We start from the raw sequence: 25,787 nt of genomic DNA on the forward strand, positions 1-25,787 counted from the left end.
TTTCAGCTATGAGGTTTAGAATTATTGACTTTCCACTAAAGCCATCTTAAAAAAACCTGGACCATGCCCATTCCCTAAAGCACTTAAAGTAAGTTTCCCAAAGATTTAATTTGGCAAAGTCCTAATTTTGGGTTTTCAAAATCCTTGTAGTGTTGGTTAAGAGACAAAAAGAATACGACCATATCATAAAATGAGCTGGGTGTTTTGTGAGGAATAGTTTAAAAATTGTTACTGTATTTTCTACTTAGGTAGAAGCTGTCTCCAGGTTCTCCTCATCTCCATCTTGAATGTATATGACTACTCCACCAAGATTTTCCACCACTACCAAAGCTCTTAATCCCCCTACATTCTATCTGTGGTTGGATCCAGAATGTGGAATCTGACTTTCATCCCCATTCCCAACACTCAGTAGTCTTAATCTCTAGTACTGATATGTGCCAAAACAAATAAAAGATAAATAAGTCCACAGATTTGGATCTGGTGTCTAGCCATTCCTATCCTCCTTGCTGAACTTCAAAAAATAAAAAATAATTAGGTGTATTGACTGAAACTTTTTACTCATAGTCTGTTGGTCTCCCTCTATATACAGTAAGATGGGGAGAAAAGATTTCACTGTCTACGAAAAAAACAGATTTGATAGGTATTTAGGACTAGGAGTGAAAATGACTGATGGTAAAATTTAAGTTTCAAATTCTTGGTTGCAGCCGTCGTCGTTGTTTGGCGGGCCCCGGCTGGATTTGAACCCACCAGCTTAGGTGTATGTGGCTGGTGCCTTAGCCACTTGAGCCACAGGCGCCAAGCCTAAGTTTCCAATTCTTAATTCAATTTTGAAGATTGTATTTCTTAAATAAATTTTGTGTTGAAATGGGTAAAACTTTGATATTTTCCATCAGCATATATTTATTTAAAATATTTAACCCTACTTCATATTCTTGTATATCATGACCTAAGAAATGTTTTCACTTTTTGTGTTTTAAAAATAATCTTTTGTTTCAGAAACATCTTATTTCAGTTAAGCTTTTGAGCTTGCATAATTTGAAGAATTACAAGAGCCAGACTTCTTTCAAACATAGAATTTACAATAAATAGGCCAGTTGCAGTGGCTCACGCCTATAATCCCATCACTTTAGGAGGCCAAGACCAGAGGATGGCTTGAGCCCAGTAGTTCAGAGCTGCAGTGAGCTATGATTGCATCATTGCACTCCAGCCTGAGTGACAGATTGAGACCTCATCTCTAAAAAAGAAGAAAAATACAAAACAAAACTACAACAAATAAGCTTGAGAGTTAAATTCAAGGGGCCAAGAGCAAGCCATCAAAAGACAGCACTGTCAGTGTCAGTAAGTTTTATTTATCTCAGTAAAGGCCAGTATACCCTGACACAAAGAACAACAGTCATTTCAAAAGAGGATACTAATCATTGTACCTTGATAGTTATTTACACATAATATCAACCATAAACAAAGATTTTATATCCTGAACCTCCTACAGTCTAGTTTTGTCAAGAGAAGGCATGTAAGTACCTTCAGAATGAGTGATAGTACGGTATTAATATGTTGAAACTAGCTCTGAGGACACATTAATGAGGGATTCATTGTTCATTCACAACAGATTCTGTAGAGGGCCTTAATGGATAGTAACTAGAACACTCAGCATATTAGTGCATGAAGCAGTTTGTATTTTCCCATGTAAAAATGTATCAAAGAAAATTAAGCCTTGGCCAGGCTTGGTGGGTTACACCTGTATTCCTAGCACTTTGGGAAGCTGAGGCAGGAGGATTACTTGGGGCCAGTAAACAAGACCAGCCTGAGTAAGAGAGATACTGTATCTCTACAAAAAACAAAAAAATTAGTCAGGTGTGGGGTGGCATGCACCTGTAGTTCTAACTACTTAGGAAGCTGAGGAAGGAGAGCCATTTAAGGCCAAGAGTTTGAAGTTGCAGTGAGCTATGATGATGACCCTGCACTCTAGCCCTGGTAATAGCGCAAGACTCTGTCTCTTAATAAAAAAAGGAAAAAAGAAAATTTAAGCTTTAAACTATTGCAAAAGGCTTTACGTCCAACTTCATTTACAAATAAATGACAAAACTAAGGACCAGAGAGATTCAATCACTCCCCCATCAAAAATTATTTATTGGATTTGCCTTTCTGGGCCAGAGGGTACAGATATCCCTTCTAATCATAAAAAATGTTCTGTTTCCAATAGACACAGAAGCTTCCTGAGTATGACTGCTCTCACTTGTGGGGTTTATCCAAAAGGAGATATAACAAGAAATTTATCAGCTACCTTACAGTTAATTACTAAAGAGACTAAAACATTATGATACAACAAAAGTCTCTAAATCCCTTAGCTTAAATAGTTAACAATGCTTATGTTTGCTATAAGCTTGCATCTAAACCTAAAAATATAGTAGCTCAACACTTATAAATTAGTTTTGTAGCCTTGCCTTTGTCATTTTGGTTTTTACTCTTATGTTGACTAGAAGGCTTTAAAGCAGCAGTTCTCAACCTGTGGGTTGCGACCCACAGGAACCGTATTAAAGGGCCGCAGCATTAGGAATGTTGAGAACCACTGCTTTAAAGGGTTGATGCCTGTTCACTTCTAGTCCCATCAAGCCTAAAATGTTTAATTGGCTGCAACCCCTTTCAGGCTATTTAGTCCTCTTGGCCACAGGGGGCCCACTTATGGCCTGGACCTTGTTTACTGGGCAGGTAGCCACACCACCTTGGCAACCCACTGGACAAAATAAGAGTTTGGTGATAGATATGCTGCTTCTGGCAGATCTTGGCCAAAAAGGGAGTATTGTGAACTAAAATAAAATCTTAAGTCCCTCCTCAGCGACTGACTGGACTTCCTCTTGGCCAAGGGGATGCCTAAAACTGCATTGTTAGCTATGAGAAAGGAGATCAGATATGTCGCCCTCCCTTTCCTAGAAATGTGTTACGTGAGTGACTCAAGAACAGGCATAGGGCTATGCAAGTACTAACTGCAAGTCCTCTGTATACATTACAAACCATTTGAGTTTGTCCATCTTAACAGGCCCTTTCTCTTCAGCATTCCTTTTCTCTAACTCCTGGTCTGTTAGATAAAGCCTAACTCTTTCAGCCAATTGTCAGTTAAAGATCTTTAAACCCATCTATAACCTGTGACCTCCCCCCAGTTCCAGATGTCCCACCTTCTGGGGCCAGACCAACATATGCCTTCCACATTTTGATTTATGACCTCATCTATAATTCCTGTCTCCCTAAAATTTATAAAACCAAACTATAATCCCACCACTGAGAGTACACTTGTTCAAGGTGTTTGGGTGTGGCTCTGGACCCTCAAATTTGTGTCAGAATAAACCTCTTTTGATTATATGTATATATATATATGTATATGTGTATATAAATTATATATATATATAAATGTTGACTAGATTATTATTAATGTTGACTATATATTATATATAAATTATATATATATATTTATTGGAGAATAAGTAACTTGCCCAGTTTTAGCATAGACAGCACTGTGACTTATTCTCTTAACTGCAGTGCTCTTTTTGGCTTAATCAGATTATATTTATTTCTTTGTATGGGAACCTGAGCTCAAATAAATCTTGTATACACCTTAATTCTGCTTCAGGGCCTGTATTATTATAGATTAGAACTTCTCTAGTAGCCAAGTTAACTCATTACTTTATTATTTATTTTATTTTCTCTTAAATTTTTTATTAAATCATAACTGTGTACATTAATGCATTTATGGGGTGCTGATTTTATATACAATTTGGAATGCTTACATCAAACTGGTTAACATAGCCTTCACCTCACTTACTTATTATGTTAAAACATTTATACTGGGTGGTGCCTGTGGCTCAGTGAGTAGGGCGCCGGTCCCATATACTGCGGGTGGCAGGTTCAAACCCGGCCCTGGCCAAACTGCAACAAAAAATAGCTGGGCATTGTGGCAGGCATCTGTAGTCCCAGCTACTTGGGAGGCTGAGGCAAGAGAATGGCCTAAGCCCAAGAGCTAGAGGTTGCTGTGAGCTGTGATGTCACAGCACTCTACCAAGGGCAACAAAGTGAGACTCTGTCTCATTAAAAAAAAAAAAAAAAAAAAAAGACATTTGTACTATTAATAGATTTGACATGCACCCTTGCAATATTCAGCATAGGTGATGTCCCAACGATTAACCTTCCTCCGTGCAGCCTCCCCCACTTCACTGTCCTCCTCCTCTCTCCTTCATCCTGGACTGTAGTTGTGCTTTATCTTTCATATGACAGTGTGGGGGATTATATATTTGGTTTCATAATAGTACTGAGTACACTGGATACTTTTTCTTACATTCTTGAGATACTTTACCAAGAAGAATATGTTCCAGCTCCATCCATGTAAACATAAAAGAGTTAAAATATCTTTCTTTAAGGCTACATAATATTCCATGGTATACATATACCACAATTTGTTAATCCATTCATGGGTCAATGGGCACTTGGGCTGCTCCATGACTTGGCAATTATGAATTGGGCTGCAATAAACATTCTGGTGCAAATATCTTTGTTGTAAAGTGATTTTTAGTCTTCTGGATATATACCTAGTAGAGGAATTGTAGGATCGAATGGCAGGTCTACTTTTAGTTCTCTAAGTGTTCTCCAAACTTCTTTCCAAAGGGAACGTATTAGTTTGCATTCCCACCACCAGTGCAGCAGTGTTCCCTTTTCTCCACGTCCACACCAACATCTGTAATTTTGGGATTTTGTTATGTGGGCTACTCTTACTGGAGTTAGATGATATCTCAAAGTGGTTTTGATTTGCATTTCTCTGACGATTAAAGATGATGAGCATTTTTTCATGTGTCTGTAGGCCATGCATCTGTCTTCTTCAGATATGCTTCTGTTCAAATCTCTTGCCCACAATGAAATGGGATCACTTATTCTTTTCTTACTAATTAGAGTTCTCTGTGGATTCTTGTTATCAAACCTTTGTCAGAAAGATAACTTGCAAATATCTTCTCCCATTCTGAGGGCTATCTGCTTGTTTTACTTACTGTGTTCTTGGCTGTGCAGAAGCTTTGAAGTTTGATCAGATCCTAGTAGTATATATATATATATATATATATATATATATATGCTTCAACTGCCCAGGGGGCCTCCTGATAAAATAGTCTCCCAGGCCAATTTCTTTAAGTGTTTCTCCAGCACTCTCTCCAAGTATCTTTATAGTTGCATATCTTAAGTGAGATATCAATTTTTGTTAATGGTGAAAGGTATGGATCCAGTTTCAGTCTTCTACAAATTGCCAGCCAATTCACCCACCACCATATGTTAAATAGGGAATCTTCCCCCCAATTTATGTTTTTGATGGGCTTATCGAAGATCAAATAACGATAAATGTCTGGGTTCATCTCTTGATTCTCTATGCTGTTCCATACATCTACCTATTTTTGTTCCAGTACCATGCTGTTTAGATCACTATACATTTATGGTGTATCCTGAAGTCTGGTAGCATGATTCCTCCTGATTTGTTTTTATTTCTGAGTAATGTCGTGACTATTCGAGGTTTTTTTCTGATACCATATAAAATGAAGTACTATTTTTTTTTTTTTTCTTTTTGAAGTTTTTGGCCAGGGCCAGGTTTGAACCTGCCACTTCCAGCATATGGGGCCGGCACCTTACTCCTTTGAGCCACAGGCGCTACCTTTTTTTCAGATCTTTAAAGTATGACAGTGGTGCTTTTACAGGGCTTGCGGTAAATCTGTAGATGCTTTGATTAGTATGGACATTTTAACAATGTTGATTCTTCCCAGCCGTGAGCATGGTGTGTTTTTCCATTTGTTAACATTTTCAGCTATTTCTTTTCTCAGAGTTTCACATTTCTCTTTATAGAGATCTTTCACGTCCTTTGTTAGGTAAATTTCCAAATATTTCGTCTTCTTTGGCACTCCTGTAAAAGGAATAGAGTCTTTGACTATTTTTTCAGCTTGACTATTGTTGGTATATATAAAAGCTACTGATTTGTGAGTATTGATTTTGTATCCTGAGATGCTGCTGTATTCCTTGAGCACTTCTAAGAGTTTTGTACTTGAGTCTCTGGGATTTTCTAGGTATAGTATCGTATCATCAGTGAAGAGTGAGTGATCTGATTCTATTTGGATACACTTAATCCCTTCTCTTGCCTGATTGCGATGGCTAAGACTTCCATTACTATGTTGAATAGCATCCTTGCCTAGTTCCATCTGAGTGGAAAAAAAAAATTTTTTTTTTTTTTTAAGACAGAGCCTCAAGCTGTTGCCCTAGGTAGAGTGCCATGGCATCACAGCTCACAGCAACTTCTAACACCTGGGCTCAAGCGATTCTCCTACCTTCACCTCTCAAGTGGCTGTGACTAGAGGCACTAGCCATGACATCCGGCTATTTTTTTTGGTTGCAGCTATCATTGTTGTTTGGCAGGCCCAGGCTGGATTTAAACCCACCAGCTCAGGTATATGTGGCTGGCGCCTTAGCTGCTTGAGCCACAGGTGCTGAGCTGGAAATGTTTTTATTTTATTTACTTATTTATTTTATTTTATTTTTTGCAGTTTTTGGCCAGGGCTGGGTTTGAACCCACCAATTCTGGCATATGGGGCCGGCACCCTACACCTTGAACCACAGGGGCTGTCCCAGAAATGTTTTTAATATTATTCCATTCAGTATGATATTGGCTGAGGGTTTGCCATAGATGGGCTCTATCAGTTCAAGAAATGACCCGTCTAAAGCCTATTTTCTTAAGTGTTCTGATCATGAAAGGATGCTGGATATTATCAAAAGCTTTTTCTGTATCAATTGAGAGAATCATATAGACTTTGTTTTTTATTTTGTTTATGTGATGTATTAATATATTTATAGATTTACATTTGTTGAACCAACCTTGAAACCCTGTGATAAAACCATCTTGGTCATGGTGTATAATTTGTTTGATGTGTTGCTGGACTCTGTTTGCTAGCATTTTATTGAATATTTTTGCATCTATATTCATTAATGAAATTGGTCTATAATTTTTTTTCCTTGTTGGGTTTTTTCCTGGTTTGGGCATCAGGGTGATCTTTGCTTTGTAGAATGCATTGAGAAATATTCTTTCTTTTTTTTATGTTTTGTAAAAGGTTATGTAATATAGATACTAGTTCCTCTTTAAAGGTTTGATAGAATTCAAATGTGAAGCCATCTGGTCCTGGACTTTTCTTTTTTGGGAGATTTTGTATTGTTGATGCTATTTCAGTGATTGATATAGGTCTATTAAAGATTTCAAATTCTTTTTGGTTGAGTCTAGGAAGGTGGTGTACTTCCAGGTATTGGTCCAATTTGTTCAGATTTTCATATTTCTGGGAATAGAGTTTTTTGTAACAATTATTGAGGATTTTTTGAATTTCTGAGGTGTCTGTTATTTCGCCTTTATTGTTTCTGATTGATGATATTAGGGATTTTACTTTTGTGTTTCTGATTAGGTTAGCCAAAGGCATATCAATTTTGTTAATCTTGTCAAAAAACCAACTTTTTGATTTGTTGATCTTTTGAATGATTCTTTTGTTTTCAAGTTCATTTAATTCTGCTCTAATTTGGGTTATTTCTTTCCTTCTGCTCTGTTTGGGGTTGGAATGTTCTTCCTTTAACAATTGCTTGAGATGTCCCATTAAGTTGTTGACTTTTTTCTTTCCGTTCTCTTGAGGAAGGCTTACAATGCTTATAAATTTCCCTCTTAGAACTGCCTTTGCAGTATCCCACGGGTTCTGATAATTCATGTCTTCATTGTTGTTTTGTTCCAGAAATTTGGTCATTTCCTTCTTAATCTCATCTGTTACCCCACTATCATTGAGCATAAGGTTATGGTTATTTAGTGTCCAAGACTTTCTCTGAGCATGAAGATTCTTGTTGTTGAGTTCAACTTTCATTCCGTGATGGTCCAAGAAAATACAAGGAACAATTTCTATTGTTTTAAATTTGCTGAGGTTAGACGTGTGACCTAAGATGTGATCAATTTTGGAGGATGTTCCATGGGCTGATGAGAAGAATGTGTACTCAATTTTATTAGGATGAAATGTTCTATAGATGTCTGTTAAGTTTATTTTTGGAGGATCTATCCAACACTGCCAAAGGGTGTTAAAATATCTACCTGTTATGGTGCAGGAAGATATCAAATTGTTCATGTCTGTTAGGGTTTCCTTTAGAAATTGAGGAGATTCTGGTTGGGTGCATAAATGTTAATAACTGTAATCTCTTCATGTTGAGTATTTCCCTTGACAAATATGAAGTGACCATCCTTATCTTTCTTTACCTTTGTTGGTTTAAAGCTTATTGTATCTGTGAATAAAATTGCAACCCCTGCTTTTTTCTGATTTCCATTTGTCTGAATTATAGATGTCCATTCCTTCACCCTGAGTCTATTTTTATCCTTTAAGGTAAGGTGAGATTCTTGTATGCAGCAGATATCTGGTCTGAGTTTTATGTATTCAGTCAGCCAACCTGTGCCTTTTTAGAGGACAATTTAAAACATTCGCATTAATTGAAAGAATTGATAAGCTCGGTATTATTTTGGGTGTCATGGCTTGTTTTTAGAATGTCCAGTGGACATTTTTTTTTTTTTTTGGCTGGGGCTGGGTTTGTGCGGCCGGTGCTCTACTCCTTTGAGCCACAGGCACTGTCCCTCCAGTGGATATTTTTAATCCTTTTACCACTTGGAAGTTGGGTTTTGGTCAAAAATTTCTGAGTGAGTTCATTTTTATTGAGTGATAGAGGATTGTGCTGTCATTGTGGAGGATGGGTCAGAGAATATCCTGAAGAGCTAGTTTAGTTATGGCAGATTTCTTCAACATGTGTATGTCATTAAGGTATTTGATTTCTCCATCACAAATGAAACTCGGTTTAGCTGGATACAGGATGCTGGGCTGAAAGTTGTTTTGTTTTAGGAGATTGAAGGTCAGTGACCATCCTCTTCTGTCATGAAAAGTTTCAGTGGAGAAATCTGCAGTCATTCTAATATTTTCCCCCCTTGTAGCTTATGATTTTCTTATGTCTGGGGCTTGCAGAATTTTCTCTTTCATATTAACTTTGTAAAAGTTAATTATAATGTGTTCAGGTGACGCTTTATTTGGATTAAGTCATGCTGGGGTTCTGAAACTGCCTGTTATCTGAATTTCAGTATCTCTTACCATGCATGGGAAATTCTCCATTATATCATGGAGTAGAGCATCTGTGCCTTTAGGACCATCCTTTTCTTCAGGAATTCCTATAAGATAAATGTTTGCTTTTTTTGAATGGTCTCACAACTCTCTCAGCTAATGATCCATTTTTACTATCTACTTCTCTGCCTCTTTGAGCATTTGGTAGCATTCAGAAGCTTTTTCTTCAATGTCAAATCCTTTCTTCTACCTGCTCCATTCTGTTACTGAGGGATTCTACTGTATTTTTCAGTTCTGTGAGGACTGCAATTTCTTGCCTCATTGTGTATAAATCCTTGAAGATTTTGTTTTTGAATTCATTGATTTCTTGAGACAACTTTTGAACTACTACTTGAATTTCTAATTTCATCTTTACTTCTATTAGTCTTATTTGCCATCCATATTCTGATGTTATAGAATTCTGAACTCTATTTCTGACATTTCAGCCATTTATTTATGAATGGCATCTTCTGTTTTGTCGCCTTTGTCATCCCTTGGGGAATTTGATCTACTCTGATCATGTATGTTGCCAGAGTTTTTCCGCTGATTTTGCCCCATGATTATTTTTCACAGTTTGGCTAGAGAAGCTGGTAAGGTGAAATTGAATTGATGAGGGCTCCTGGAGTTGTAGTTAACCGCTCTTTATCAAAGAGCTGGGACTGTTGACTGTGGTTTTCCTCTACAGCTTTACAAAAGTCCCATTCAGTACTGCAGCCTGAGACTCTGGGGACCTGCCTGGTGTAATGGGGCAAGGTGGCTCTGTCTTATAGTCAGCTACTCTCTATCCAATCCTAGTGAATCAGTGGCTTTGGGTTGAAATCTCAGCTGAGAGAAATAACAAGCAACTAAGACACCCTGTCCTCCACAGGCAACAACTGGAAGAGGAGAATCAGACCCTCCCTTATAACACAACCAGGGCTCAACCTTGGAGGGTCCCCAGGTGATCGGCCCAGGCCAAGAGTTCCAAACCAGTAGTCCTGGTCAGCACAATCGCTGATCAAGTAGGAGAGTTCAGAAGGTCTCCAGCAGCTAGACAGCAGGGGTCCACTGGCACCTCAAATGTGACTCGCTTTGGTGCTCCATGGACTCAGAAAAGCCTGCTCAGCAATAGTTAGTCCAGGGGGGCTGGCGCCTCCTTCCCCACCTTGCACCTCCACCATGCCCAGTCACTGGTAATCCCACAGGGCTGTGGCCCAGTTCCTTCCAATGAGCAAATGAGCCTGAGATTTGCACCTGCCAGAGTCAAAGAGTCAGTGCCTCCTTGGCTGGGCTGCCCCACTCTGCCACGAGCTGGCAGGGGGAGTTGAAGTCTGACTCCCTCCAGTGCTCAATGGAAACTGGGGAGTGTTCCACCTGAGTTGTTCCAAGCCAGGGTTTCTCCCTCTGAGACTGTGCCTCTGCCTGAGCCACAGTGCTCCTCTGGTAACCTTGCAAGGTGAGGTCTGGTTCCCTCTGGCAGTCCTTAGAATTGGGGAAGCGTCTCTCCAAAATTTTACCCTGGCGGGATTGCTCTTCTATTGCTGCTGCTGCATGGCAGATACCTCTGCATGGGTTCCTGAGCCTCCGCCTGCTGCTGATACACACTTTCGCAGTGCCAGGCAAGTCACCCTCCCCCCTACACCTCTCTCTACTCTATTCCAGACACAGTTTCAGTGCAGCTGCACTGCTGCGGCTCATGCAATGCACAGCCTTAGCAAGGAACCTCTCTGCAGGGAGTGGGCTTCCATACCTTCAGGTGAGGGGAGTTGGATAGACTGGAAGTTCAGAATGGCAGGGAAAATATTTGTTCAACTTTTATGCCAGGCAAGAGAATGCCCAGGCTCACAGTGGGGACTCTCTGGAAAAGGGGTCTCAGCCTTCAGTAACTCTCTCATGGGGTAAGACAAGAGGTCTTTTGTTCACTACTTGTTTGTAAAGATCACATAGCAAATGACTCCCTTGGGGGAGGGGATGGAGTCTCGTCCTCTTTGGGATGGGTTTTGTACCTGAAATTTGCTTCCTTGGAGTTGCAGTTTGCCTCAGCAGGGATGTTGTGCAGTTATCAGTCTTCTCTCAGCTCAGCTCCTGACCTTCAGCTTTATTGGGTTCTTTCTGGCCATTATCTCTTCCTCTGGACAGGAGCTTCTGTTGAAAGCTGGCTCCAGTAGGTCATCTTCTGCCAAACTCTCATTACTTTTTCAAAAATGCTAATGAACAGCATTTACTTCAGTTAGCATGGAAACTACCAACTAATTTTGAGATCTGATTGGCTTCCCTTCAGGTAAAATTCTGGTAATTTAAGTAATATTTAAATTTGTAATGGGAAGGCCAGGAGCATGCCTGTAATCCTAGCACTCTGGGAGGCCAAGGTGGGTTGATTGCCTAAGCTCATGAGTTCCAGACCAGTGTGAGCCAGAGCGAGATCTTGCCTCTACAAATAGCTGGACCTTGTGGCAGGTGCCTGTAGTCCCAGCTACTGAAGAAGCTGAGGCAAGAAAATCACTTGAGCCCAAGAGTTTGAGGTTGCTGTGAGCTATGATGCCACATCATTCTACTGAGGTTGACAAAAAAAAAAAAAAATTTGTAATGGGAAAATTTTTTAAAAATATATAAAAAATGTGGGGGTGTATGGAACAAGATAGCAGACCAGAAGGATCATTCAGTTGAGCACTCCTAGAAGGACTGGGGAAAAAGAAAGAACCAAGCCATACCTGGTGTGGGGACCTTATCCAGAGTTATAGCCCAGGGAGCACAGTGAGGAGGTGGTGGTGAACTGGATACACAGCTGCTCCCTCCCACCCCTCACCCCCTGGGAAGTCTGGGTCAGGAGGGAAGCTGTGCAGTGAGTTGAAAACTTGGAAGAGTGGGAGGACTTGAACAGTATACAGGAACCAGATGTGAACACTGGTTGGAGTGGACTTGGCCATAGGTTTGGTGGCTGGCGTGGCAACCATACTAGGAAGGTCTTGGTGGCCAGAGGGCTGCCAGTTGTGGGAAGGTCATGGGAAGGTGTTAGCAGAGGATTAAAGCATGGGCATCTTAATTCTGCCTGCTGGGATCAGAACTGCACTTGGGACAGGCTGAGGGACTCCCACTACCCACGGGAACAGGAGTCAGGGGGCACTGTGAAACCTGTTCTTGAAGGATTCTGGAGAGCTTTAAGACCCCAACCTAGCAGGATCTGAATGCTGAGAAAACAATCAGGCAATCACTGAAGGCAACTAAGTTTGAAATAAGGACCATAGAGGTTGCTGACTGTGCTGTCTCCTAAAAATGCCACAGCGCCACCTGGTTTCCAGGCAACATATTGCAACAACTTTCATTAAGAGCAAGGACTTCTGTTTGAAGCAAAGGACTTCTGTTTACAGTGATAAGTAAAAAGGAGGACAAAGAGGTAAACAAGAAGAAAGAACACATAAGGAGGAACCAATAGAAAAATTTGGGCAACATGAAAAATCAAAACATAGGAACTCCCCCAAGAAACCATAAGGTAGCTACTACAGAAGACTCCACCTATAAAGAGTTAACCGACTTGACCAAAAGGGAATTTAAAATATGGATGATAAAGACAATAACAGGAATGGATGAGAAAAGGGAAAGATAGCACCAAAAATCAGATGAGAAATATGTAGAATATAGAAAGGATATAGTGGAGCTTAAGGAAATGAAGGAGACAGGGAATGTAAAGATGCAGTAGAAAGTATCAAAAATAGGTTAGACCATTGAGAAGAAAGAACCTCAGAGCAGAGGATAAAGTTTTTGAATTAACCCAGGTAGTCTACGAGGCAGAAAAGAAAAGAGAAAGCAGAACAGGTACTTAGAGAACTACGAGACTCCATGAAGTATTCAAACATACAAAAATATGGATTCCTGAAGGGGAAGAAGATTGTCAGATTGTCCCAAAGGAATGGAAGCCCTACTGGAGACTACCATAAATGAAAACTTCCCAAGTTTTACTAAAGTCACCGACACACTCCTTTCAGATGGATATTGAACCTCTGGCCATCTCAACTCAAGCACACCCTCTCTAAGACACATTGTAATGAACCTGTCCAAAGTCAAGGTGAAAGAAAAAATTTTACAAGGAGCCAGGAGTAAGCATCAACTGACCTACAGAGGCAGAGCCCTTAGGATGAAAGCAGATTTTTCAACTGAAACTTTCTAAGCCAGAAGAGCATGGTCATCCACCTTCCACATTCTTAAACAAAACAATTTACAGACCAGAATTCTGTATTCTGCTAAACTAAGCTTCAAAATTGATGGAGAAATGAATCTTTTGCATATATATGAGAAATGAGGAAATTCACCACAGCAAGATTAGCTCTACAGTAAATACTTAGACCTGTTCTCAACACTGACCACCACAATGGACCACCAGCAAAGTAAACACCCAGAAACTAAAGGTCAAAACTTAGCTTCCACAATGGCGCAATGGATACAACTGCACAATGGACTTTCACAAAATAAGATGAATAGAACTCTACCATATTTATGAATTCTCTCAATAAATGTCAATGGACTGAATTCACCCCTGAAGAGCCCCGGGCTGGCTAATTGGATAAAAAAGCATAAGCCATCCATATTCTCCAGGGGACACACCTAGCCTTGAAGGGCAAATCAGGACTTAGGGTTAAAGGATGGAAAACAGTATTTCAAGCAAATGGAAATCAGAAGAAAGGAGGGGTTGCAATTTTATTTTCAGATACAAGAGATTTAAAGCCACTAAAGTTAAGAAAGATAAAGATGGACACTTTATACTGCTCAAAGGAACAATACAACAAGAAGACATTTCAATTTTAAATATTTATGCACCCAACTGAAATGCTCCCAGATTGATTAAACAGACCTTTATGGGTCTGAGCAATATGACATCTCACAACATCATAATAGTCAGGGACTTTAACACCCCTCTGACAGAACTGGACAGATCCTCTAAACAGAAACTAAACAAAGATACAAAGGACTTAATGTGACCGTAGAACAAATAGGATTAATAGACATCTACAGAAAACACCATCCCCCAAATAAGGAATATATATTTTTCTCATCAGCCCATGATATGTACTCTAAAGTCAACCACATCCTAAGATACACATTGAACCTCAGCAAAATTAAAAGAATAGAAATTATACCTTGTATCTTCTCAGCCCACAAGGAAATAAAGGTGGAACTCAATTCCAACAAAAATGTTCATCTCCATACAAAGGCAATTTCTTCATTTTTTGGAACCAGAAGAAACCCCATATAGTCAAGCCAATTCTTAGTAATAAAAACAATGCTGGTGGGGTGTAAGGTATCACCCTACCAGACTTTTGGCTATGCTACAAGGCCTTAGTGATCAAAAAAGCATGGTATTGGCACAAAAATAGAGACAGTGACATTTGGAACCAAATAGAAAATCATGAGATGAAACTAACCTCTTAACAGCCACCTGATCTTTGATAAACTAAACAAGAACATGCACTGGGGAAAGAATCTCTATTCAATAAATGGTGCTGAGAGAACTGGATAAGCAGATGTAAAAGACTAAAACTGGTCCAGGCATGGTGGCTCACACCTATAATCCTAGCACTCTGGGAGGCTGAGGTGGAGGTGCGGGGGTTGTCAGAGCTCACAGGTTTCAGACAAATGTGAGCCAGAGCAAGACCTTGTCTCTAAAATAGCTGTGCGTTGAGCAGGCGCCTGTAGTCCCAGGTACTTGGGAGGCTGGGGCAAGAGAATTGCCTGAGTCCAAGAGTTTGAGGTTGCTGTGAGCTATGACACTATGGCACTCTACTGGGGGCAGCAAAGTAAGACTCTTTTTTTGGGGGGGGGGACAAAGACTGAAACTGGACCTGCGCCTCTCACCACTAACAAAGATTGATTCAAGATGGATAAAAGATTTGAATCTAAGGCAGTGGTTCTCAACCTGTGGGTCACAACCCCTTTGGGGGTCAAACGACCCTTTCATAGGGGTCGCCTAAGACCATCCTGCATATAAGATATTTACATTATGATTCATAACAGTAGCAAAATTACAGTTATGAAGTAGCAATGAAAGTAATTTTATGGTCGGGGGTCACCACAACATGAGGAACCGTATTAAAGGTTTGTGGCATTAGGAGGGTTGAGAACCACTGATCTAAGGCATGAAACAATAAAAATCTTGGAAGAAAATGTGTGGAAAATGCTTGAAGATACCAGCCTGGGGAAGAATTTTATGACTGTTGTATGACTCACACTTACGAATGGAGGCCATTACAGGTAAATTTACCTGTTCCAACTTACATACAAATTCAACTTCAGGAAAAAACTAATAGCTGGTGCATAACCTGGGAGCTGCCTGTATAAGAGTGTAACCATGTGTCTGCAATAATGTATATGGGAAAATAACATGCTTAAATAAGTGTTTTTGTTTATTCTGGTATCTTAAGAGCTGCATGGTTTAACATTTAAAAATCTTTTGAAGACTGCCTTCTTTGGGAGGGATTAAGAAACTAGTTTGGTGATCTTAGTGACAGCAGACAAAGGAGTATGCTAATAGAATGATAACTGTAGAAATGGCAAGGAAGAAGCAGATCAAGAGATAGTGAAGAAAAATGACATGATGCTAGAATCATTAGAAGGCAATGGCAAGTTTTATATTCAGCCCCAAACACAAATGTAAAAACGAATACCTAAGACCATAAGTGTCTACGTTCTGCTATATATAAAAATAATTTGGGGCAGCGCCTGTGGCTCAGTGAGTAGGGCGCCGGTCCTATATGCCAAGGGTGGCGGGTTCAAACCCAGCCCTGGCCAAACTGCAACAACAAAAAAAAAAAAAATTTGAGCACATATCCCCATTGTGTGTATTTATATATTACATGTATATTATGTACTCATATTACATGTTTTGTCAAACATAAAAATACCTTTAAAAAGGATAAATGTAACATAATGTTTTTAATACAGCCGTATAAAAATGCAAAACACTTTTCAGTTGAAAAGTATAAAAACTCAGTGTCAGCAATATGGGTACATATGCTTTATTTTTTTAAAGAACTTAACATTTTGGGCGGCACCTGTGGCTCAAGGAGTAGGGCGCCGGTCCCATATGCTGGAGGTGACGGGTTCAAACCCACCCCCAGCCAAAAACCACAAAAAAAAAAAAAAAGAAAAAGAAAAAAAAACTTAACATTTTGTGATACAGTGATTCAGAGTCTGTAGGTTCAGTTTACTTTGATGCTTGTTTTAACTGCTGTTAGAGTTTGTAAAAAGGATATCTTTGGTAGATCCAAGTGGAAAATTTTTCTTTTTAAATCATGATACTCACTTTAAAATTCCTTTCATAAATTATACAAAGGATACTGAAATTTGACTAAATGTCTATTCTTCCTAAAGTCAATCAGTGCTTTCTTGAATAGCAACCATTTTTAAGAAATGAATTAAAAATCGGGCAGTGCCTGTGGCTCAAAGGAATAGTGTGCCAGCCCCATATGCCGGAGGTGGTGGGTTCAAACCCAGCCCTGGGTCCCCCCCCCAAAAAAAAAAAAAAAACTGTCAAGAAATGAATTAAAAAATCATTAAAATGCTTCATTCAAAAGATTTTTTTAAATAGAAAATTCTGGTCTGAGTTTTTTTTTTTTTTTTTTTGAGACAGAGTGTCACTATGTCGCCCTCAGTAGAGTGTCATGGCATCACAGCTTACAGCAACCTCAAACTCTTGAGCCTAAGCAATTCTCTTGCCTTAGCCTCCCGAGTAACTGGGACTACAGGCGCCCACCACAACACCCGGGTATTTTGGGTTGCAGTTGTCATCATTACTTAGCAGGTCTGGGCCAGGCTCAAACACTCCAGCCTTGGTGTATGTGGCTGGTGCCCTACTCACTGAGCTATGGGCACCAAGGCCTAGTTTGAGTTTTCAATGGTATAAATACAAGCATTATATACATGACATCCTGATTTTGGGTAGCAACAGTCATGTAATAATACAAACACTTCCAAACATTTGTTTTAAATGATTTTCCCACTAAGAGCTTTCTATTGAAAATAGTAACTTTTTCATTGTTATAACTATCCCCTTTATTTTGTATGAGTAAACTTACAATGCTTATTTTTTTCAAAAACATCAGGTAAATACTCTTCAAAAACTTACCACAGAAAAAAAGAATGGCAAATTAGAGATAAGTGTCCTTTTATAAAGGAAAAGTGCGTACCCTCTTTAAAATTTACTACCTTTTGAAGTGCTTTGACATGAGATAATCAACGAAAGTGTAGTAAGAGTTACAATTATCCTCATATCATTTCAAAGTATTGATTTTTAATATATTTTAAAGATTATATTTTTATAAAATTTGCCATAATGAACACCTTTTACATTTTTCTCTCAATTTGCTGCAGTAGCTTGCATATGAATGAATCTGACAGGTAGTATTCTACAAATGTTTTACAAAATGTTCACAAAATATTTTCTACATATTGGCACCTCTTTGTAAAATTTTGTAATGAATATTTTGTACACAAAGGTACATTTAGCTACAATTTCCCATTTTCTCTATGTATGGTAACTTTATGGGTGACCTCTGGGACACCCTTTATAACTATGGAACCTATATTTCATTCAAAGTAACACAGATGCTCCAGTGTATTTCCATTTATATAGATTTCCATAAAATCCTATTTTAATTAAAAAGTTACTTATTATTGAGCTATCTTAACAAAGTTATTTATTAAAAAATATCTTCTTTGGTATTCTTTTCCTTTCCTGTCTCTGTTTGAAAAGCTTTTTACCTACCTAAGAAGTAAGATGTTAACACTTAAGATAGTAATGCAAGGCTTTTCTTTTTAATACTGCAGTAGAAGGAATTCAATTTACTATGGATTGAGGTAGCTAGTGGAGGCTTCTCAGAGAAAGTGGGACTATGGATTTAGATAGTTTTATGGAATTTGTAAGAGTAGAAAAAGAGTGACATAGAAAGAGCATCGGTAAGAAAAAGCATAGGTATAGAAAGAGCATAGGTAAGAAAAAACAAGGTGAATGGAGATAAGGAAGAGACCAGGCTGAAGAAAAGGATTCATGATGTGCAAGGGGTGAATGAATAGGTAGGAAGTCCTTAAATGTGAAGGCATTAAGACTTTTATCCTATGATAAACTGTTGATGGGTTCAGATGAATTACATAGAATAGCCAGAACACTGATCCGCCACTTCACAGACACATGTTGTAGTGGCCTTTTCTAACATGGCAACTCGTTCAGGGAAGAGAAATCTTGGAGTAAACATTGAGCCCACTCTGTAACAGATTTTGAAAGAATAGTAAGGGAAAAGAGTTGTATTTTCTCTCTACCTTAGGCAAAGATGCAATACTGAATGGAAGTACCAGAGAAGACTGAATTCAGCACAGAGCAGTGGATGTCAATAACAGTAGGCAGGTGACTTAATAAAGGATTATGTTAATATACAGGTCCAATTTGATAGTGATTTAAGTGCTTCCTTACTCATTTTGGAGGGGTTAAATAAAATATTATCCCCCCAAAAGCTCTATGTGATTTAAGGAAGGAGGAGCCAAAAAATACTTTGAAAACTTATTTGTTCTCTTTTCATCCTGTGTCTTTTTAAATTGACCGTATGAAATCTTTGAGTTCTATTTCCAATCAGGAGCCATTTCCCATAGGAGTGGTTCCAAAATATAGTGGACTTGACCCAAAGTTGTTGGGAGTTGTTAAATATACAGATTATCAGGACTTTCCCCTTGAAATTCTGATTTAAGCAGATTTGGTTGGGGTCTAGAGATCTGTTTTTTAATAAGATCTCCAGGTATTTTTTTATTTTTATCTAAGTTTAGGAAACTAGCAATACATCTTGACTTGGGCATAAGTCCAGTTTTAAGTCTTGTAGTGGCTGTAGGATTGTTGCCTCATGTACCCTTAGATAGCTAGGAAGATGAATTATTCAAAGGCTCTGCAGCAGAGCTAACATTCAGCTCACCTTATTTTTTGTGCTTTGATTGGACCAAAAGTTACCTTGTAGTTGTTGAATTTTAGGGGCAATAATCTGTATGTCTAGAGCAGCAGTTCTCAGCCTGTGCGTCTCAACCCCTTTGGTGGTCTAACGACCCTTTCCCCTTTCACAGGGGTCACCTAAGACCATCGGAAAACACATATTTCCAATGCTCTTAGGAAATGAGGGTTCCTATGGTCTGATGGTCTTAGGCGACCCCTGTGAAAGGGGAAAGGGTGTGGGGGTCACCACAACATGAGGAACTGTATTAGGAAGGTTGAGAACCACTCTAGAGCAATTTGGAAATTTTTTTTTAACTTTGTTTATCTTGGGAAGTTTGAAATTGGTGATTGTTTTAAATCATGATGTTATTGTCACAGATCATTACTATTCTGTATATATGTTATATTATAAAAAAAAATCATGGCTGATAAAAAACTTTAGTATATTTCTTATGACTGCTCTAACATGCTGACATATGGAAATAGAGAAATTAATTTTATGCTAAGGCAATTAGTTTCCCTAAAATGCTATTCAAACTGTTACAAAATAGTAGAAAAAATAATGGCTAACATTTTTTGAGTGCTTACTATGTGCCAGGCACTGTCTCAAGCACTTTTTAATACTGCTTATTATTTCTTAATCCTCACAACAATCTTATGAAGTAGGTGTTTTAGTAGCCATTTTGCAGAGAAATTGGCTGTTGAAGCACAGAGAGGTTAAGTAACTTGCCCATTGTAGGATTTTTGTTTGTTTGCTTATTTTAATTTGGACCGACCCTTAAATAACTTTTAGAAAATACTTTTGCGATCATTTGGATTTAATGATCCTTGGACGTATTTGACTGAATGATTCTTTATCTTGAAACTTACATTTCTTCTACTACCTTGTTCTTTTATAAAACAAATAAAACCTCCTTTTTTGTGTATTTTAACAAGGAATGCAAAGTGGCATATGGAAATAACTTAGATTATGGACTGTTTGTATGATGGAAGAATGTGACAGTGTAATAAAAGCAAAGTCTTTATAACCTACTTTGAATATGTGGACTTGATTCATCCATGTAAAATATGTAAAAATATATTTTTTTCATCCTGGAGCTTTAGAACTGCTATTAAAATTTTAATATCTGGGGGATTTTTGTGAGTCCAGAATGAAATTCTGGCAATTGTTTGTATTTTAATTGATGTACAATATTCAAATTCTTCAAATTTTTAACACTGCCAATTTCAATGTCTAGTTTCTCTTGAGGCTTTAAGCTCAACTTATGCATTTTTAAAAATAATACTTTCATTAGACTTTCAGTTAATCTTTTTAAATTGTCAAATTAAATTTCCTGATATATTTTTAAAAACACCATCTAACAAAGTATGTAATGAATCTAAAAGCACAAACAAGGCTGGGTGCAGTGGTTCATGCTTGTAATCCTAGCAGTCTGGGAGGCCTAGGCAGGTGGATTGCCTGAGCTCAGGAGTTTGAGACCAGCCTGACCAAGGAGTGAGACCCCATCTATACTAAAAATAGAAAAACTAGCTGACCATTATGGCAGGTGCCCCAGCTACTGGGGATATTGAGGTCAGAGGATTGCCTGAATCCAAGAGATTGAGGTTGCTGTGAACTATAACAACATCATGGCATTCAGTCCAGGGGACAAAAAGAGACTCTTGTTACAAAAAAAAAAAAAAAAAAAAAAAACCTGCACACAAAAACAAAAAGCACAAACTACTCTTCAAATTTTGTATATCTAATAAATCAGATTTATGAAACTCAATAAACCAAATTCTCCTAAATATTACATCATTTATAAACAATTTGTTATAAAAACATTATAATCACAAGTCTAAGATAGCAGATTCTCTAGAAATATTTCAAATATCTTTAAAAAACCCCAGAAAATGTACAAATTAATAGTTATTGGCCAATTCACCAAAATATCTTTGTCATACCTTAAAGCAACAAAGCATTTTTATGATAGGTTAGAGTTAACACTTTAACTGCCATGAGTTGTACTTAACTCACACTAGTTTTGAACCCCAAGGCCCCCATAAAACCGTGAAACTTCTACCCATTGTTTCTGCTGTCTCCTCATCTCCTGTCACCCTACTCCAGCTACCAGCCCAAGTGCACCACACCTGCTGGACTGTGTTCTCTGATTACCCAATGATATAGTTTGTCTTTAATGTTTGCCTGGCAGCTCTTTGAATGAAATCCGTATGATGAGCCAGGCATGGCGGCTCATGCCTGTAATCCTAGCACTTGGGAGGCTTAGGTGGGTGGATCACTTGAGCTCACAGGTTTGAAACCAGCCTGAGCTAGAGTGAGACTCCATCTCTAAAAAGTAGCCAGGCATTGTGGCGGGCACCTGTAGTCCCAGGTACTTGGGAGGCTGGGGCAATAGAATTGCTTAAGCCCAAGAGATTGAGGTTGCTCTGAGTTGTAATGCCATAGCACTCTACCAAGGGCAACAAGAAAAAAGAAAAGAAATCAATATGGTGAATGTGGCAATGTGACATTCTTGCATATACTCAGGGTGCATATAACTTAGGGGATATGATTCAGAAGTTGTTATCCAGGACCACCCAAGGTCCATTCCAAACACAACTAAATACTCGTGGAATGACAAAAGAATCAACTCAGAAATGAATACGATAAGTATGTTGTGAGTCACAAATAACTCATGGTAGTGTATAGTGTAAAAATTGATTCTGGTACTTCATGAGTTGTGTATAACTCATGCACAGAAAACAAAAGTTTTCATTTAATTAGAAAAGATCATTTTGTTTCCAAAGCTTTCATTCTATTTTCGTAATAAAAACACTGTGTCCCCACCAAAAAAATGACTTTTTTCTAGCATGGCAGTCAATGTGTTAACCTATCCATCCTTCATCCCAAAACTGTAAATTTAATTATCCAACAAAGAGAACTAGATTTTCTGTCCTCCAGTCTTATACTACAACTTACATTATATATTTGGGATCAGGGCAGGAGATCTTTGTCTATGTGCCAACCATGGTCTGCATATTAAGCAGGAGTCCCAGCCCCACCCCCCTTTATTATCAGGGTCTTACCACTGTTACTAGGAATTTGAGTCTTTATGTAAATTTAACTAAACACTTATGTTTCAATTTTTTTCAACCTGGTTCTTTTCCTAGAAATGCTGCATCCCCTAAGTTTTTCCCTCTGGTTACACTTCATCCCTGTTTTAATGGGATTTTCTCTATCCAAATATGTATAGACTGTGTAACCTTTGGCATTAAAGCCTATTTATGTTAATGAGATTTTGACACCTTACTATGTTACAATAGTAACCCTTTCTTTTATAATTTCATAGCTGCCTAATTGACCATCAGTCATTTTATTGACAATGATGATCAAGTTTAGTTTTTAACCCCTTTAAATTCACAAAGCCAAAATGATTTTTCTCTCCTAGGAATGCCAGAATCACCTCCGCAGATATGGAAATGTGAATCTGGAACTGGTGACTCGAATCATTAGAGATGGTGGCCCATGGGAAGATCCAGTATTGCAAGCTGTTCTTAAAGCCCAGCCAGCATCTCAGGAGATAGGTACTGCAGGAGATTCAAAATCAAAACAACATTTGTGAGAAGCAAAAATAATTTTGTTTCCTAAATAGCGCAGTAATAGTGATTTATCTTTATTTTATAATACTGAATAATGGAGTGATGTATTTTCAAATGAACTGTGTTTGTTATTCTAACCTGGCCCCAAGTGATTTTTGACATTAGTCTAGGTATATTTATTTCTACTAATGAAACTTTAGAGTGTTAACACATTTGCTGAATGTTACTTATTGACAGGGAGTTAGTTTTGTCCTTTAGTTATATTTTTAAAATCTTTTTAAATAGGAACACACTTTAAAAAAAAAAATAACTCTGCTTTTTTGTGTAAGCACATGGAATTTCCCTTATACAGGAGACTCCATAAAGACTGGAACTCTGAATTTTATCACCACTATTGCAGATGCTGTAGCTATGTCCTATAGCCCAGTAGAGTATGTACTTACTATAAATATCTGTTGACTGAATGAGTGCATGAGTGAATGCGTGACTAATGAATGAATAAATTTCAATTTCAAATATGCCATAGTGGTATTCCCCAAACTTAATCCATTAACAGAAGTCAAGTTTTATCTCACTCCCTAACTACCTGCATACTTATTTTATATCAAAGCTATATCCACACTGGTCCTGTGGGTCAGAATTTCCTATAGAGGCAGGAGCCTCTATCAACTGCTTCTAGTCAATCCTTTTAAAAAAGGTTCTCATATTTCTGACCCCAGGATATTTTGGATCATCAAAACTTAGAATGTAGGCTCAGCAGTAAGGGAATAAACACAAAGTGTGGAAAACTTTAGAAAGTATGGAGTGAGCCTGCAAAGTGCATTTATAAGATAGCTAAAGGGAAAAAACAAGACCTCCCAACCCCAGAAACAGATCTTGGTTTGGTAAAAAAAGACACTTCATACCTTGGATTTCCCATTAGTTATAGGGGAAAGGGGTAAAGATGGGTTATGAGTACAGTTGAGTGGAGGAGCTGTTATTCTCAGGCTTAGAAGCAAAGCAATTCTAGACATAAGTATGAAGGATAAAGATAGAAATGTGAGTGAAGATGAAGACACAGCTAGGAGAAGCAGTGCAGAATCGTGGTATAGGATGGGAAGTCTGGACTAGCAGGATAGGGAGTTCTGAGGTATACTGAATAGGTAAGGGGAATCCAAGGTATCGAAAGGAAACTTGAATGTGTGGATCTTGGAAAGGGATTAAAAAAAAAACAAAACTCGAAGAGGGACCAAGTGCAGTGGCTCAGACGTATAATCGTAACATCTTGGGAGGCTGAGGTAGAGAGAGCACTTGAGGCTGGGAGTTCAAGACCAGCCTGTGCAACAGTGAGACCCTGTCTCTACAAAAACATAACAAAAAAAATAAGTCCTATAGTCCTAGCTAGTCAGGAGGTTGTGGTAGGAGAATGGCATGAGCCCAGGAATTTGAGGTTGCAGTGAGCTACAATTGTTCCACCACACTCTAGCCTGGGCAACAGAGCAAATGTTCTGTCTCAAAACAAAACAAAATAAAACAAAAATTGAAGAGAGAAACAAAGCTGAGGAGGAAAGTTAGAGTTGGATTAATGAGGATAAGTATGAAGAGTCAAATATAGGAAAGGCAAGGGTGACAGACTAGAGGAAACTATGAGGGGGCAGGTGCTAGATAAAGAGAGAGCTTCCAAAGGAGTAAAGACAGGGGAGAAGAAAATTTAAACTTTTAGGGAAGCTTTTATGCTTCCCAGAGAACACACCTGTTGTTTCTTGGTCTGAAGGCTGATGGCCTTTTTCAGCTGGGAAGTACATTAGAATAATAACTACTACATTTATACCTCTCCTAGCATACCTTACTTTGGGAAAAGCCCATTAATAAGGATGCTTCTTCTCTGGTTAGTGATTACTAGGGTAAAGACTAGACTGAAGTTTATCTTTGTATTAACTGTATACATCAGTGTTTTCTAATCATAATACTGTGAATAGAATTGCAAAGCAAATGTGTAAGGCAAAATAAAACATTATTCATAAGCACTCTGGAAGCTACTGATTAAACATGTGTAAGCAATTAAAACACTTTGTTTTCAAATATAAAATAAGGGTGCCACTTCCTGCTCTGCTACTCAATCCTTTGTCCTTGGGCAAGTCATTTGACCTCTCTGAGACTCATTTTTGTGATCTGTGAAGCAAGAATCAAAATACCAGTCATAAAGTTGTTGTTAGGTCTGAATAAATTTATATAACTTAAATTGTTTATATATTTTTAAATTGTGTAAAAGTATTAATTAGTAATATCCTTAGTGATACATGGACATATGTTAATAAGCAGTCCTATTTGTTATTACTTAGGGATTAATTTTATTTTTAAAAGTAATAAAATGTGTTTTACATATGTTTCAACTTTTTCATTAATTCAGATTTCATCTCTTTGATATGAATTAGTGTGGTTTTAAATATGACACATTAGGATTCAGCCTTTCAATCTGAATGAAATTATAGAGCAGTAAGAAGATGAAGTATGTAATCTTAGACTAAAAAGACAGACCCATATTACTTGGAACATATTTTAGCATGTTAATGAACTAAAGAAAATTTCATTTTTTTTCCTTTTTGCAATGTTGTTTCATTTGTTAATTACTGAGAATAAACAAATATTTATTTCTTGAACACTGTTTTGGTGTTACTATTCATTTTTTTTTAACCATACAACTGAATATTCTTTTCACAAATAAAGTACTAAGGAAAATGTATTTAATAACTAGTTAATCTAATTAGATACCATACTTTAAAGTTTCAAAGTTTGAGGAAATCTTTTCTTGAGAGTGTCTGTTTTTCTTTTTAATATAGTGAACAAATATTTGAGTTCTGAAAATCCACTGTTCTTTGAACTACGTGCCAGATACCTAATTGCCTGTGAACGCATACCCGAAGCAATGGCTCTTATTAAATCTTGTATAAATCACCCAGAAATCAGTAAAGATTTGTACTTCCATCAAGCACTCTTCACATGTCTCTTTATGTCACCTGTGGAAGATCAGCTATTCCGGGAGGTATTGTTTCAAACTATTTTTCCCTATTATGATTTTAACTGTAGCAAAAAAAAAAAAAGTACCTGAGTATTGT

The 25,787-nt window shown here is 38.0% G+C and overlaps 1 protein-coding gene and 1 long non-coding RNA gene across 5 annotated transcripts in view; one reads left to right on the forward strand and one right to left on the reverse strand.

The window, feature by feature from the left end:
• Positions 1-25,787, forward strand: part of ZNF654 (zinc finger protein 654) — an 88,588-nt gene that overhangs the window by 43,583 nt on the left and 19,218 nt on the right. For both annotated transcript variants that reach the window (XM_053564470.1, XM_053564469.1), the window contains exons 4-5: positions 22,542-22,677; positions 25,512-25,714. In XM_053564470.1, coding sequence (XP_053420445.1) covers positions 22,542-22,677; positions 25,512-25,714 — 339 coding nt within the window. The remainder of the gene's footprint in view (positions 1-22,541; positions 22,678-25,511; positions 25,715-25,787) is intronic.
• LOC128567309 (uncharacterized) overlaps positions 1-25,787 on the reverse strand; it is an 81,165-nt gene that overhangs the window by 29,353 nt on the left and 26,025 nt on the right. The gene's annotated exons all lie outside the window — the stretch shown is intronic.

Source organism: Nycticebus coucang, chromosome 16 (assembly GCF_027406575.1).
Source record: "Nycticebus coucang isolate mNycCou1 chromosome 16, mNycCou1.pri, whole genome shotgun sequence".
In the NCBI taxonomy this organism is placed as follows: domain Eukaryota; kingdom Metazoa; phylum Chordata; class Mammalia; order Primates; family Lorisidae; genus Nycticebus; species Nycticebus coucang.